Here is a 16,330-nt window from a genome sequence, read left to right on the forward strand (position 1 = left end):
ATGGGTTTCCAACTGTTGATTAAAAACACAGAGGGAGGGGGCATGGCGAAGCTTGTCAGGGAGGGCATTCCAAAGCTCAGGGGCCACACCCCAAAAGGCCCTGTCTTTAGGCCCTGCCTGCCTTGTTTCTTAACTTTTCGTGCTGGTGCACTCATTGGAGCATTGGAAGCTACCATATACTGAGTCAGACCATTGGTCAATCTAGCTCAGTATTGTCTTCACAGACTGGCAGCGGCAATTTTGCTGTCAGGGAGCATATGAGTGCCTATTTTGCACCTGGCTTCATTTGGTGCGGGGATCTAGTGAGCCAGAACGCAGCTCCCATAAGCTTGAAATCTGCCCAGGGCTGCTCTTCCTGCCTCAGCGTCTTTTCTCTGCTCCTCCCACCAGGAATACCCCCTGGCGGCCCTGGCGGGCACTGCCTGCCACTGTGGCTTCCCCACGACACTCTTCACCCTGCACGAGCGCGAGGACGAGCAGCTGTGTGCCCAGAAATGCAGCGGCGAGGAGTTCGAGAGCTGTGGCACGTCCAAGTACTTCGTCATTTACCAGACACAAGTACAAGGTAGGCGGCTCTGACTGGGTGGCTCTGTAGCTCAGGAGTCCAGCCCGTGATCGGCATGGAACATAGGAAGCTGCTGTATACTGAGTCCGACTACTGGTTCATTCAACTCAGTATTGTCTGCACAGACTGGCAGCGGCTTCTCCAAGGCTGCAGGCAGGAGTCTCTCTCAGCCTGATCTTGGAGATGCTGCCAGGGAGGGAACTTGGAGCCTTCTGCATGCAAGCAGGTAGGTGCTCTTCCCCATTCCCTAAGGGGAATATCGTGCAGTGCTCGAACATGTATATATGTATTCTCTTTAGTCTGTCCTAGGTGGGGTGGTTTGTGCCTTCAAGAACCTACGTGTTAAAAAATGGTGCTTAACTTGCTGGAGGGGGCCTCCAAAGGCCTTTAGGTCCAGGCTCTAAAATTACCTAGGTGCACCTCTATATGTGTGTGTGTATGTATGTATGTGTGTGTGTATTTAGCAAATTTATTGACTGCCTGACTTCCATAGACTCGAGGTGGTTTACATAAATTAAAACAACAACAAGGGAAACAAGAGGGGGGAAAGGGAAAAACAGACACACATACAAATTAAAAACTAAACGCCCTGCCAAATAAATCGGCTTTCAAAAGCTTCTTAAAGGTCAGAAGGGAGGGGGCATGACGAATCTCAGGAGGCAGAGTAGTTGTTTGTCAAATGCAAATTGGGGCAGACCCTGCTTAGCTAAGAGGGCCATTCGTGCTTGCTACCACAAGGCCAGCTCTTCTCCCTTAGACACGGAGGAGGTCCAAGGGTCATTCCTGGGCACCTTCTGGTAGCGGGACTAGGAAATGACCCCTGTCCATTGGGGCAGCTGACTGTGCTAGAGGAATCATGTGTACCCCTGCTAACTTTTAAAGTGGCGATTCTCTTTATTTAGCAGTGGGGGAGTAACTGGGGAGTAACCTAACCCTCTCCACCCCCAGCACAGCGTCCCTCCAGTGACTGTTGCTGGGGTCTATCTTCTGTTTCTTTTTAGATCGTGAGCCCTTTGGGAATAGGGATCCAACTTATTTATTATTTATTTATTATTTCTCTGTGTCAACCGCCCTGAGCCGTTTTTGGAAGGGCAGTATAGCAATCGAATTATTATTATTATTATTAACTATTAACATCTGTGCGGTATTTGGGGCTGGCGTTTCCCTCCCGGGTTGGTCCTCCCCCCCCCACTCCCTGCCCATGGTTTCTGGTCAGCTTTAAAGCCGGCCCATCTCCTCCTGGGCCGTCTCCTCTTCCTGGCGGCCCTGCCACCTCCTCACCCTGCCGCCACACCTCGCCACCACCACTGCCTTGCCACTGCAGCCGGGCCTGCCGCTGCCTCGCCACTGCGGCTGGGGCTGCCGCCTCCCCGTCGTGTCCGGGCTCGCCGCTTCCCTCGTGTGGCTCCTAGGTGGACCAAGGGTCTGACTCAATATGTGGCAACAATGATGGCAAATGCCACTGTGTTCACAAAACACTTGTTGATTGCAATATTCATGGTGCCTGTGTGGTATGATATCATGGTATGATATGATACGAGTTTTATCTTGTGGCTGGAGGAGGGGGAGGGAAGGCCTCTAGGTCCAAGCTCCAAAATGACCGAGGTGCTCCTCTGAGGCCCTGTCTCCGAGGCCCAACATGTAAGTAAACCAGGGCTGCTCAACTTTGGCCCTCCTGCAGACATTGGCCTACAACTCCCATAATCTCTGGCTATGGGCCACTGTGGCTGGGGATTATGGGAGCTGTAGTCCGAAAACAGCTGAGGGGGGAGGGCGGAAGCTGATCAGCCCTATAGTAAACAAGCAACCAAGCAAACAAACAAACAGACTGACTGTTCCTGGAACTTCCTTACTGCCTGTGAGAACAGGATGCCTGAATCCCTGCGCCTGGCTAACGCAACCCATGCTGCTCTGTTTTCAGACAACCGCTGTATGGACAGGAGATTTCTGCCGGCCCGGGCCAAGCAGCTGGTCGCCCTGGCGAGTTTCCCCGGAGCAGGCAACACCTGGGCGCGGCATCTCATCGAACTCGCCACTGGGTTCTACACCGGCAGCTATTACTTTGACGGGTCTCTCTATAACAAAGGTGAGGGACGGGCAGCCTTGACTCCCCAGTAAAAGACGGACTCCAAGCCACTGGGATTCCTTGTCTCTGGCAATGGGATACCTGCGCAAGGTGTGGTCAGCGATGGCACCCCCATTGGCTTTGTGAGCAATGCCGTCACGTTTGCGATGAAACCAAAGACGTGCTCCAGAGAGCCCAAGATTACTACTCCAAATATTTATAGATCACTCTTCGGCAAAAGTTCTCAAAGTGGTTTACGTAGAAAAAGAATGCATAAATAAGCTGGTCTGCTGTCCCTAAAAGGTTCACAGCCGAAAAAGAAAACATATGGCAGATACCAGCAACAGCCACTGGAGGGATGCTATGCTGGGGTTGGACAGGGCCAGTTGCTCTCCCCCTGCTCAATAGAAGATAATCCACACTTTAAAAGGTGTCTCTTGGCTCAGTTAGCAGGAGACCAGTGGAAGACCCAGTTGGAAGACATGTTGGAGGTCCACATGGCTTCATCAAGGCCTCAGACAGCCCAGAATTCAGACACCCCACTGGGGCAAAACCCAATGACCGTGGCTAAGGGTGAGCCCAAATGGCCCTTTATTTTGGCCACCCCATTTGCAGGTGGGAAAAATGGGGGACCATTTTGGCGGTGTTTAAGGAGCAAAACGGGGCACAGAGGTAGGCTTCTGCATGGCTGCGGCCTCCCCCATGGCTGCCAGTGGATGGCCACCATTTTTTTATGCCCCCTGAATGCTCCTGTGAATGATGCCGTGGTGGAGAAAAGGGGGCAGCTGGCTTTGCCCCACTTCCCTCAAAACCTGAGCCGAACATTCTCCCCAGAAACCTTTCCTCTCCAGCGTCATTAGCCGCTCTCTAATCATCACCTGGCCCGTCTTGTCTGTCTCTCTCACATGCCAACTGTGAACAGCTTGAAAGCAAACCTTCAGACCCTTTTAGGAGAATCGTGATCGGTTGCCTGGAGACAGATGACGATACTCCCTTGGAAGTTCAATAGCGTCCGCGTTTTAAAATATCCACGGAAGACAAAGGCAGATCGGTTAACAAGAGATGTCCTCCTGGAGAGAACCAGGAGAAGCTTCCAGCCCAGCCCAGAGTAGCAAAGGGAACCCCCATGACATCAATCAGCCTCCGATCAGCTCTTGGGGAGGTGAGGAATCTGCTGAGCTTTAACTTAATGAAACAGTTAGAGGAGACCACATGTGGCTGACCACGACTGTAAAACACCAGCAGGCTAGCAGGGCTGGAAAGCAGAACTTCAGCCGAGATGCACAAATGGAGGAGCAGAGATAACACCAAGGCCCAGCGAGAGAAGCCAGACACTTTGGGGAGGGAGGCATCCCATTTAACTCCACTACCCCCTGCCTGGAGAGAATCTCAAAGCAGCAGATGCGTTTCTGCTACTGCTGCGTTTTGAAACTCCTGCCGGGGAGAGGAGAGAGCCTGGTTGTCAAAGCTCCACTGAAGCCTGGATGGCTTTAAGAGGGGCTGAGATAAATTCATGGAGGACAGGTCTATCAGTGGCTACTAGTCTGAGGGCTATTGGCCACCTCCCGCCTCAGAGGTGAGATGCCTCTAAATACCAGTTGCAGGGGAGCAACAGCAGGAGACGAGAGGGCATGCCCCCAGTGAGATGGGCCTTGGGCCGGATCCTTTGAAGTGGTACAATCCGGATATGGCGGCATCAGGGGCTTTTACTATATGCTTGTTGTTCTACATTGTTAAACCTTTGATTGATTGATTGATTGATTGATTGATTGATTGATTGATTGATTGATTAAGTGCCATCAAGCCGGTGTTGACTCCTAGTGACCACATCAATAGATTCCCTCTAGGATGATCTGTCTTCCACTTGGCCTTTCAGGTCTCTCAGTGGTCCATTCATTGCTGTCGTCATTGAGTCCATCCACCTTGCTGCTGGTCATCCTCTTCTCTTTCCTTCAACTTTCCCCAGCATTATGGACTTCTCAAGGGAGCTGGGTTTTCACATCATGTGTCCAAAGTAGGATAGTTTGAGCCTGGTCATTTGTGCCTCGAGTGAAAATTCTGGATTGATTTGTTCTATGATCCATTTGTTTGTTTTCCTGTCTGTCCATGGTCTCCTCAAAAGTCTTCTCCAGCACCAAAGTTCAAAAACATCAATGCTTTTTCTAGCTTGCTTCTTCAAAGTCCAGCTTTCGCATCCATCGAGTGTCACAGGAAAAACCATTGTCCGGATGATCCTAATCTTTGTAGGTATAATCACATCATAGCATCTAAATATCCTTTCCCTAAGCCTTTAGGGGATAGAAATTAGTAGGCCAAGAGAGAACTAGGCCAGGAGAGAACTCAGATTCTGGAGACAAATGAAAAAAATAGCTTATTTAATTGTGCATGCAACAGATCCCCTTTCTCCGAGTGGATAGAAAGGCTGTTCTCACTACCACGCAACTGAGTAGGACATGCATCCTACCCAACTTCAGGAACTGAGCACTCCTCCAAGTTTCAGCCATGTGTGAGTTAAAAGCTGGGTTGGAGGAGGGGGCTGTGATTGTGTGGGAGGTGGGCACAGGCTCTGATGGCGTTTCCTCCTGCCTTGGTAATATGATGGGTAAAAGTCCTGGGTAGCGTGATGCTGTTGGAGCCTTCGCTCGCCTCCTGGTTGATCACTTCTGCTCCTTCGACCTCGATTTTCATTCACACATGACTGAAAATTAGGAATGTGGACAGATCCCAAAGGTGGATAGGATGCTTGTCCTATCTTGTTTACAGTTCTGAGAAGAGCCCTCGTACGTTGCTGAGGATTCCATGACATCACGGCAGCACAGCCAATGGCTGAGGAGCTTTTCAGGCACAAAGGGTCAGGCTTTGGCCTCGGTTCTGAGTGGAGATGGAGGTGTCAGGTTTTGCTTATAATTCCAAGAGAAAGTGGGTCACCCCCAAGCCACCTGGCTGCCCATAGACGACTCTCTACTGCAGCAATGTAACCACCACCACCACCCTCTGCCCTGCCTGGGCAAAAGGCCAACCTCTCTATTACAAATGAGTCTTTTTCAGATGAAGCATTTGTCGCCCTAGGCATTCAGAGGCGTTCGCAGAATAATGTGGTGTGTTTTGCTGACTTGCGTGGAAATGCATAACACTCTTCTTGCCGGTGGATCTTTGTCTGTTTCTCTTTGGATGACTGATTCAGCGGCGATCTGTCTTTTCGTTCCTGGGTGACACCGGGGAATTATTTACAGAGTTAATATTTTACGGGCAACGAGCTCATCCGTTACTTCTCCCCTTAAGGCTTTTCAAGGGAAAGCGACAGCCCCGCCAAAATTCTAGTGAACGCCACAGAGGAATTCCAGAAAGTACAGGGCTGAGGGGGCTGTGAGGGTGACCCGGGGAGCAGAGAACAGCCAAGGAGGGCAGCCGATAAGCACCCCTGGCCAGTTTACTAATGGCAGGAGAGTATCTGCTTCTTTCTTCTTTGAGGCCTTCACAGGGGTGATCCAAGGCATTTTGCTGCCTGAAGTGAAGGAAAATATGCCCCCTGCCCCCATGAATAGCATAGTAAGCCACCTAATGGCACAGCGGGAAGATAGGAACATAGGAAGCTGCCCTATACTGAGTCAGACCATTGGTCCATCTAGCTCAGTATTGTCTTCATAGACTGGCAGCAGCTTCTCCAAGGTGGCAGGCAGGAATCTCTCTCAGCCCTATCTTGGAGATGCTGCCAGGGAGGGAACTTGGACCCTTCTGCTCTTCCCAGAGCGGCTCCATCCCTTAGGATTATCTTACAGGGCTCACGCTTCTAGCCTCCCATTCATATGCAACCAGGGCGGACCCTGCTTAGCTAAGGGGACAAGTCATGCTTGCTACCACAAGACCAGCTCTCCCCCAGCTAAGGGGAACCAACCTGCCTAGAGAGCAGGAGGCTGTTGGTTCGAATCCAGGGGGCCAACACATCCTGTCCCCTCTGTGCCCTCCACCACGCTGACTCCTGAGGCAAACACACATATACGGAGGTGCAAATACCAGGTGGTATCAGAATATGATTGATAGTTGAGGCAGGTAAATACAACTGCCTCACCCTGCCTCGTGGAAGGGCCATCCCTGGCCCATCCACTCAAGCTCTGCAAGAAGGCATCAGGTCATAAGGACATAAGCAGCACCCTACTGGATCAGGGCCCTGCAAGGCTCATCCAGTCCAGAATGGAGCTTTTCTCCAGAGGAGAAAGTCGCGGCTTGTCCTAGCGAACCAGAGGGTGTCAAAGGAGGCACAGCGGTCTCTGCTTCCCCTCTTTCCCACACCACCCTGCCCGAGAGCTGCACTGCCTGCAGGCGGGCCATCCGTCAGGTAGAGCTGCATGGTTAACCGCACAGCTCTACCTGACGAATGGCCAGCCTGCGGGCAGGGCAGGAGAGAATGGAGACACCCACGCTGCTGCTGGGAAACAGAGGCAGCTGTGCCTCCTTTGGTGCCCCCCCCCCAGCTCTCTAGGACACGGCGGCGCTACTGAAGGACAATGAATGTGGATTTGGCAGATATTTATATATCACTTTTCAAGAAAAAGTTCCCAAAGCAGTTTACGTCGCTATAAATAAATAACTAAAAATGGCTCCCTGTCCCCAAAGGGCTCACGCTATAAAAAAGAAACCTAAGACAGACATCAGCAACACCTGTGCTGGGGATGGATAGGGCCGGTTGCTCTCCCCCTGCTCCATAAAGAGAATCACCCAAAAGATGCCTCTTTGCTCAGTTAGCAGGGGAAGACGTGACTGGTGAGGCACAACCAGACGTGGTTGATGAGGCAGAAATTACTGAGCACTGGAGGCAGCAGGATTCTCTGTTACGATGGTGGATGATCTAGCATCACCTTTACATTTATACCCCGCTTTTCAGCCAAGATGGGCTTCCAAAGCAGTTTACAATTGATCTGTTTGCTCCCCTACCCCACACTGCCTTACACATATTTTTCAGTCTGCCGTTCTGGTTTCCTTGTCATGCCTTTTCTTCTTCTTGGGCTCCGCCTCAAGCATTCCTTGCTTTTCTTGTATTGGTTCTGTGATGGCCCGGGGGTTACTACTCTGTGCTTTTCTGGGATCTACCCTCAGTAGAGAGAGTCCTCTGGTCCCAGTTTAAGAGCACATTGCTCCTTCGAGGTATGGTTGATGGCTCTGTCCCTTCAAGGACAAAAAGCAAGGATTTTCCTCCGGGTGGAGTGTAAGTGTAAGATTATAGGCCCATTCACACATTATGTTCAACACTTGTACAATGGGTGTACAGTGTACACAGATACAGATCTGTACACAGGTACAGCCATTCATATGTTAAGATGAACACAGGTACAGAAGTACACTTTGTACCATGCATTTGAACGGCCTTATCCAGGTTCACTTTTAAAATGAACACAAGTACAGTCATTCACACAAACATATGTATGAGTGTACATACATCTGTACACTGGTACCGCATAATGTCTGAATTGGGCTATTCTTGAACTAAGACGGAGACCTGCATTTGGTCACAGTTTTTCATGTGTATGCCCTTTCTGTTCTCTTCCATTCTACCCCCCACGGAAGGGTTCAAAGGAGAGCGAGACCACTGGCGAAGCGGCAGGACGATCTGTATCAAGACCCACGAGAGCGGGCAAAAGGAAATCGAGGCCTTTGACTCTGCCATCTTGCTGATCCGGAACCCATACAAAGCGCTCATGGCCGAATTCAACCGGAAATACGGGGGCCACATCGGCTTCGCTTCTCATGCTCACTGGAAGGGGAAAGGTGTGTGTGGAGTGCAAATCCTGTCAAAATCCTCTGTGTGTGTGGAATCCTGTGATTCCACACAGGGGAAAGGTGATTCCAGGGGGAAGTGATTCCAAGGTGATTCTAGGGGAAAGTGATTCCAGGGGAAAGGTGTGTGTGGAGTGCAAATCCTGTCAAAATCCTGTGTGTGTGGAATCCTGTGATTCCACACAGGGGGAAGGTGATTCCAGGGGGAAGGTGTGTGTGTGGAGTGCAAATCCTGTCTAAATCCTGTCTAGTGCAAATCTCTGATGGGCTCAGACTCTTGGGGGTGGGGGGGAGATCCAGTGCTTTCCTGGCCAGATTAGCTCCTCATTAGTCCTTGTCCTAAGCATGCCTCCTGATTGGAACACAATGAGCTTGTTCTCACAACCAAACAGGGAGGTAGAGTTGTAGGGAAGGCAGGATCCTATGTGCAGGATGCTACTCCCAGACCACGATGAATGGATGGATGGATGGACAGATAGATAGATAGACAGCATGCATAAGCTCCCAAGTTCAATCCAGTTTGGATCAGGCAGAAGCTGATAAGCAAAAGTCCTTCCCTGAGACCTTGCCTTGCCTGATCCAGCATGATTTAGATGCTCATAAAAATACGATAGATAGATAGATAGATAGATAGATAGATAGAGGCAGGACACACATCCAGGGTTTCCCACCACCTTCTGAAATCTCCAACAACTTTCTGACGTCTAAATTGGTGCCCCCCTCCAGGACTGTCCTGCTTCCGTGGGTGCTGTCTAGCAGAAAGAAATGACGCCCCGGCGGACTGGCATAGGCAAGCCAGATCCGACTTCCCAAAGAGACGCCAGACATGGCCGCTTCTGGCTGAACGGCTCCAGCCCTCGATTGTAACCCCGTGGCTGTTGTTACCCGGCCCTGCTGCCCCGCGAGAGTCAGGAAGGCAGCTCGTTTTCATCCCCTGCGCCCGTCTGTTGGCAGAGAGCGGAGGGCCCCCACTGGTCCAGCTGTTCATCCCCCCCCCCCCCGCACACCCTGAGCTGAAGTCTCTGTGGTTTCTTTTTTTAAAAATCGGCGTTATGTTCCGTGACATTAATTTTACGATATTCCTTGGAGTGGGTCCAAAACAAAGTTTTACGCGATCGGATTATAGAAGGTGAGCTGTCCTGTATCTGTTTCACGAAACAGAGGCCCCACTTAATAATTCTTGGGGTGGGGGGGCACAGAGCCACAGCTCGGGCTGTTAATTGGGGCTGTGTGTGGGGTGAGGTGGGGCAGGTCCATTCACCAAGGAGGGTAAGGCGGGAGTTAATGTCTCCGAACCCTGGACCAGTTACCGTTCGAGGCAGAATCCTGCCTGATTGCCACTGCTTCATTATCCTTTTTATCGCTTGATTTTAATGTGAGGATCAATTAGCAAGAAACCTCAGGGATAATTGAAAGGTGTTTTTTAAAAAAAAAAAAATCAAGGGAACACGTTTAACTGACCCTGGGACCTGGCGACCAATGGAGCAGCTTGCTAATGAGATCATATCAATCATCGACAAAAGAGGGCTGCGAGGGAAAGCCTTTTCTTAACCGCACCATCTCTGTACCTGGTGCTTTTCAGAGAATAAGAGGACAGCTCCCTGCCCCGAGGGGCTTACAATCTAGAAAACAAACACAAGGTTATAATAGTGTAAGAACAAGAACCATGTAGAAGTTAGAGTAGGGGTTCTGCACCTTGGATCCCCAGATGTTGTTGGACTACAACTCCCATCATCTCAAGCCACAATGGCTTGGGATGATGGGAGTTGTAGTCCAACAACTTCTGGGGAGCCAAGTTTTGAAACCCCTAAGTTAGCGTGTTGGACTAGGAGGGGAGAGACTTGGATGCAAATCCTCATTCAGCCATGAAACTCAGTGGGTATCCTTGGGCCAGTCACTGTATCTCAGCCTAACCTCCCTCACAGGGTTGTTGTGCCTCTTAAATGGAAGGGGGGGGGGAGAAAGTGAATGTGCCTTTGGGCTCATATGATTGTGCTGCTGCATTTTCTTTGGCATTCTGCATTTCTGCATTTTCTTTCTTTTCATTTTCAAAAGTAATTCTTTTCTTTCACTAGCTATTTTCACTGCATATTTGTTCTTACATGTTGATTGTTCTAAAGTTGGGTATTATACGCAGCCTTGAGGGCAATGAACAGAAAGGTGGGGTACAAATGTCCTAAATAAACCAATCAAACATTGGGTCATCCAGTTGCCCTGAGTCAATGTGGCAGACAGGTGTTTACCTTATGCCCAAAAGATCAGATTCCTCTCCCTGATACTAGACACTTAAAAGGGCATGGACTCATGATGCCACCACTTTGCTGAAGCTGAGCAGGTCTAGCAGTGGCTAATGCCTGGATGGGAGACCACCTGGGAAGGAGCCCATATACACTCCCCTTGAATTCCCTTGTGAAAACTGTATTCAATCTAAGATCATAATACATTTTGATTGATTGATTGATTGATTGATTGAGAAAGAACGGCAGGATTGCGGTGTAAGGCAGTAAGGCAGTACTCATGGTCGCCGAATTCGGGAGCTGTGTGCGCTCTTGATTCTCATTCGGCTGTGAGGGAAAGCAAGGCAGGCAGTGGAGGAAGTGATCATGTGTGAGGCCTTGCGCAGGGTAGGAGTAGGGCTCCGTCCTACCCAGCAGCGGTTGGATGAACTAGAAGGAAAAGCCCCCTAACCCAGCATGAACCTCGCACACGATCACTTCCTCCCCGGCCTTCTGCTTTGCTTTTCTCTCACAGCCGATCAAAACACAAGCCCCCGAACCTGGGTAGGACCATGGGAAGAGAGCTGGTCTTGTGGTACCAAGCATGAATTGTCCCCTTTGCTAAGCAGGCTCTGCCCTGGTTTGCATTGAAATGGGAGACTACATGCATGAGCACTGTCAGATATTCCCCTTAGGGGATGGAGCCACTTTGGGAAGAACACCTGCTTGCTTGCATGCAGAAGGTCCCAAGTTCCCTCTCTGGCATCTCCAAGAGAGGGCTGAGAGAAACTCCTGCCTGCAACCTTGGAGAAGCTGCTGGCAGTCTGGTTAGACCAGGCCTGCTCAACGTAGGCTCCCTAGCTTTTTGGGAAGCAAGTAAAGTTGCACCATCAACTCAGTGTCGACTCCTGGTGACCTCAGAGCCCTGTGGTTGACTTTGGTAGAATACAGGAGGGGTTGACCATTGCCTCCTCCCGCGCAGTATGAAATGATGCCTTTCAGCATCTTCCTATATCGCTGCTGCCTGATATAAGTGTTTCCCATTGTCTGGGGAACATACCAGCAGGGATTCGAATTGGCAACCTCTTGCTCCCTAGGCAAGTTACTTCCCCGCTGCGCCATTAGGTGGTTATTAGGGGACTACAACTCCCATAATCCCCAGCCACAGTGGCCAGTAGCCTGGGATTATGGGAGTTGTGGACCAACATCTGCAGGACCAAAGTTGAGCATCCCTTGGGTAGATAATACTGCGCTAGATGGACCAATGGTCTGACTCGGTATATGGCAGCTTCCTGTGTTCCTATGCAGGACAGCTGTCCTACCCTATTGAGTAGCTTTACCATCCCACCGACCCCAGTGCTAAATCTGCTCCGGATCACGGCACACGCCTCCCTTCGAATGACCAGGGCCTTTCCCCTCTCTCCTTTCAGAATGGCCGGAATTCGTCAAGAACTACGCCCCCTGGTGGGCGACGCACACCCTCGACTGGCTGAAGTACGGCAAAAGCGTCCTGGTGGTGCATTTCGAGGACCTGAAGCAAGACCTCTTCGTCCAGCTCAAGCGGATGGTCAGTCTCCTGGGCATCGCCGTCCTGGAGGACCGGCTCTTATGCGTCGAGGGCCAGAAGGACGGGAACTTCAAGCGCTCCGGGCTGAGGAAGCTGGAGTACGACCCCTACACGCCCGAGATGCGGAAAACCATCAGCGGCTACATCAAGACGGTGGACACGGCTCTGAAACGCAGAAACCTCACCGGGGTGCCAGAGGACTATTACCCGAGATGATGCCGTGTTTGCTAGGGACGTGTTTGGGCAGGATGGGGACCTGATCCTGCCCGGAACTGAAAGTCTTGGCTTTCCCCGGCCGGGAACTATTTCCACCCAGTGGGTGGCCCTCCCTTCGGGACTCATCTGCTGCTGCTGCTAATGATTCCCCTGCATGAGCAAAAGAGTGGTCTTCGCCTGTCATTATCGAGAGATGATGCCTTGCCTAAGCTGTCCATACAGACCCAGGTCCTTTGGGGACCACAGTTCATGCACACGCCAGAGACCTGCAAAGCTATGTGTTTTTTTTGCCGCTGCTGTTCCATAAGAGCTTTGCCTTCTTTCTGCAACATGGGTTGCCACTGGCTTCTTTTCTCACCCCTCGTACCCTCCGGCTCCTCCGAGGAGCTTGCAAAGGGACGCTGTGTGACACCACCCCTTGCCCCGATCCAAGCCAGACAGCCTCCTACCCTGGGTCAATACTCCTACTGCCGGTCTGTGGAGAATGACATGCCACTGGCTACTAGGGGCGTGCACAAAACTGGGAAACCCGGTTCGGTTCGAGTCGAACCGGACTCAAACCGAATCGGGTCTGGTCTGGTTTTATGCACACTGGATGTGAGTCCGGTCCATCTCGAGTCTGGAATGGTGGATTTACAGCCAGTGCAGGGTGTCAGGGGGTACTTCTACGGCAGCGGGGAATCTCCTGCGATTCTCCCTTCCCCCGCTGGCCTCCCCCCTGGTCTCATACAGCCCATTTCAGCCAGTTTCCGGACTGTTTGGGGCCTATCTGCGCAGGCAGCAGCCATTTTGGAGGCTGCCATGCATGTGCACTGGCCATTTACATGGCCAGGTTGTGACAAAATGACCACCTCCAAAATGGCCGCTGCCAGTACAGAGAGGCCCCAAATGGCCTGAAACAAGCCCAGAACAGGCCGAAATTGGCCGTTTGTGACCAAATGGAGGCCGGTGGGGGAGGGGGAACTGCAGGCGTACCCTGCCAGGGCAGGACTCCCCAAGGCCCCGCAGTGGGGGTCAATCTGCCATTTTTTCCTTTAAAAAACAAACCTGGACCAGCCTGCGGGGTTCGGCTCGACCTCGAGCCAGGCCGGTTCAAGTGCAAGCAAGCTCAACCCCGAGCCGGCTCGCACATCCCTACTGGCTACTCAAGTCTTTGAGTTAGGCCTGGAAGGAACACCTGGATCCATCACTGCTCTACCCTCAATTACTGTGGACACACTATAGGGCTGTTCTCACAACCCTCAAAAGGATAGGACAAGCATCCTTCCCCAGCTCAGGAGCTCTGCAGATGCCCATTTTCCGATTGTCTGTGAGTAAAAAGCAAGGTGGGAAGGGGAGGAAGTGACCATCTATTAATCAGCAGCTGGATCAGGGGACTTTTTGTCCTGCCAGAAAATGGGCACTCATACAGCTCACGGTCTTAGGTAGGATACATTTCCTACCCTGTTGAGGATCGTGAGAACAGTCCTGTTGTGTACAGTAACTGGCAAACAATCATCCCATTCACATGACCATGCATACCTAGGTACAGCCTCTGACCTGGGTATTCATGGTCGTGCAAATGGGCATGTGTGTACACACACATTCCATTCATACAACTATGCCTACCCAGGTCACAGGCTGCACCCAGGTATGCATGGTCATATGAATGGGGTGACTGAATGCATGCACGCACACACACACCCATTCACACACCCATGCTTACTCAGGTCAGATGCAGTACCCTAGTGTGTATGGTTATGTGAATGGGGTGACTGAGTGCGTGCATCTCCTCAGTCACCCCATTCAATCGACCATGCATACCTGGATACGGACTCTGACCTGGATACACACACAGTCACCCCATTCACATGACCATGCATACCCAGGTCAGAGACTGTATCCGGATATGCATGGTCATGCGAATGGTGTGAATATGTGTCAATGGGGTGAAGATGGCCTGGTTCACACATGTACATTGCTTGGTCTATACATGCAGGATAATGATGCAATAGAATCGTGAGGTGTCAGAATGGGCTATACCACTTCAGACTGGGGAGAGGAAGCCATTTTTATTTCCCCACAGTGCTGAAATAAAAACTCCTTTAAAAAATAAATAAAGAAAGAATATTAGAAAAGATTGAACAAGATCTATGGTCCCAGGTTCACTCCCTGGCATCTCCAGGGGTCCAGGTAGGGCCTGTAACCTTGGAGAGCTGCTGCCAGTCAGTGTGTACAACATTGAGCTAGATGGATCAATGGTCTGACTCAGTATACAGCAGCTTCCTATGTTCCTGTGAGCTAATTTGCCATTTTCAGGGAGCTGTAAATGAGGGGAAGCATTAGAAAATGCGATTCCTCCTCCATAGTTGCGGCCTGAGCTGGTACGATCCATTCTACTGTCTCATTGTTTACTCTGCTACTCAGGTGGGCCAGGCTTTGAAGACCCTCACTGAAGCACCATCCATCCCTCCTGTTGGGACCCACATTTCTCCCAAGTGAAATTCAGCGGAGGATGCCAGGGGCCCTCTAGGGAAAGACCGCAGCTTCAAGGGGAATTCCAGGGCCCCTTGCTATTAAGCAACCCAGGTCTTTCCTTTATCTGGGGGAAGAGGTTGGAACCAAGAGGGAGTGAAGCCACCTTACCCCTTGCACATTTTGGGGGAGGTTGGCATGGTTTTCAGGGATGGGGGGCACAGATCACCCGCCCTTCTCTTGGCCCCTTTTGGCAGGTGGCTGCCATGTTGTTATTTTTACAGAACACATCTTGGTTTTGACATATCATTGTTCTGGGGGGTTCTGGGGAAAACAAAATGGCAGCTACCACCCAGAAGGGGGCCAGGAGGTATGCTGGTGAGTTTATCACCCCCCACAAATGGACCCCCATTTTTGCAGTCTGCAGACCAGGCAGTGAAAGGCATAGGGAAGCATTTGGATCTCAGCTCAAGATCCACCCATGTTCAAACACAGAATTTCCTGGCCCCACTGTGGACTAGGTGATGGTGAGTTGAAAATGCGACACCCCCCCCCCCCACACACACACCTGCTGTCCTGATGCAATGGTAGCCCACGCCTGTCCCCTCTGCTCATCACAAGCCATATCTCCAACCTGACCTCTTTTCTATCTCCAATTCACTTGGCTTGGAAATCCTGGATGCACACAATTCTCTTTCTCCACATTTGAGGGAAGCAACGATATTTCTGTTGCGGTGATGAAGGACAATGCCAAAAAGAGATCTATTTTTTTAATGCCCCTTCACGGAGGGAAAGCGATGGCTAGTAATTGCCCAAGGGGGCCACTATCTGCTTCATTTGGGGCTGTTGGGTGTGGCAACGGTGGATTTGGTTCTTATTTCCTTCCGCGCTTCTGTTCTTATGTTGAGGTTTCAATGCATTGCCAAGGGGCCTCTAGTGGGTCCCTTCTGCTCTGGAATGTATTTTGTCAGGAGCAAGGGCAACATCTTGGGGGTTTCCCTTTGTTTTGTTGTGAGCTTATGTTCAGCAACCTCATTTCTCTGGGGGATTTTCTTTGCTTGCTTGTTCTCTTGGAGATCAAAGACGAGTCATTGTGAAAAGTGATACGATTTCCCTCTTGCTCTTCATTCTAGCAGGGTGGCCCCAAAGCTGCCAGACTCTGTCTGAACAATCCTCAGGTCAAACACTGCCCATTAAACAAACGTTTTGTTAATATTTCTACAGTGGAGTCGGGCGTCTTTTCTAGGACTTCTCAGCCACCTTTGCGTCATTGTGAGCGGTTGGATAGAGGTCTCCGCACCCAAGGAGGTAACAAACACCAGTGTCACACCAGTGTCTCACCAGTGTCACATAAAGGGGTAATAAACACCAGTGTCACATGTACAGAGGGTGGAGAAATGAGCCCTTTCATTTTTCACACAACGAACACACAATCAGTTCTTCTCTGCTATTTGACCCTTCCAGCAACAGATATT

At 50.9% G+C, this 16,330-nt stretch overlaps 1 protein-coding gene across 2 annotated transcripts in view; it reads left to right on the forward strand.

Moving 5' to 3' along the window:
• The window catches only part of WSCD2 (WSC domain containing 2), a 56,224-nt gene extending 40,148 nt beyond the window's left edge, over window positions 1-16,076 (forward strand). The window contains exons 6-9 of one of the 2 annotated variants that reach the window (XM_053280396.1): window positions 391-565; window positions 2,487-2,651; window positions 8,202-8,393; window positions 12,049-16,076. In XM_053280396.1, coding sequence (XP_053136371.1) covers window positions 391-565; window positions 2,487-2,651; window positions 8,202-8,393; window positions 12,049-12,401 — 885 coding nt within the window. In that variant the 3' untranslated portion in view covers window positions 12,402-16,076. Of the gene's footprint in view, window positions 1-390; window positions 566-2,486; window positions 2,652-8,192; window positions 8,394-12,048 lie in introns of both variants that reach the window. The other variant, XM_053280395.1, reaches the window with a different exon arrangement.
• The last annotated feature ends 254 nt before the right edge of the window (window positions 16,077-16,330 follow it).

The sequence above is a fragment of the Hemicordylus capensis genome, chromosome 15 (assembly GCF_027244095.1).
Source record: "Hemicordylus capensis ecotype Gifberg chromosome 15, rHemCap1.1.pri, whole genome shotgun sequence".
NCBI classification, from domain to species: Eukaryota; Metazoa; Chordata; class Lepidosauria; order Squamata; family Cordylidae; genus Hemicordylus; species Hemicordylus capensis.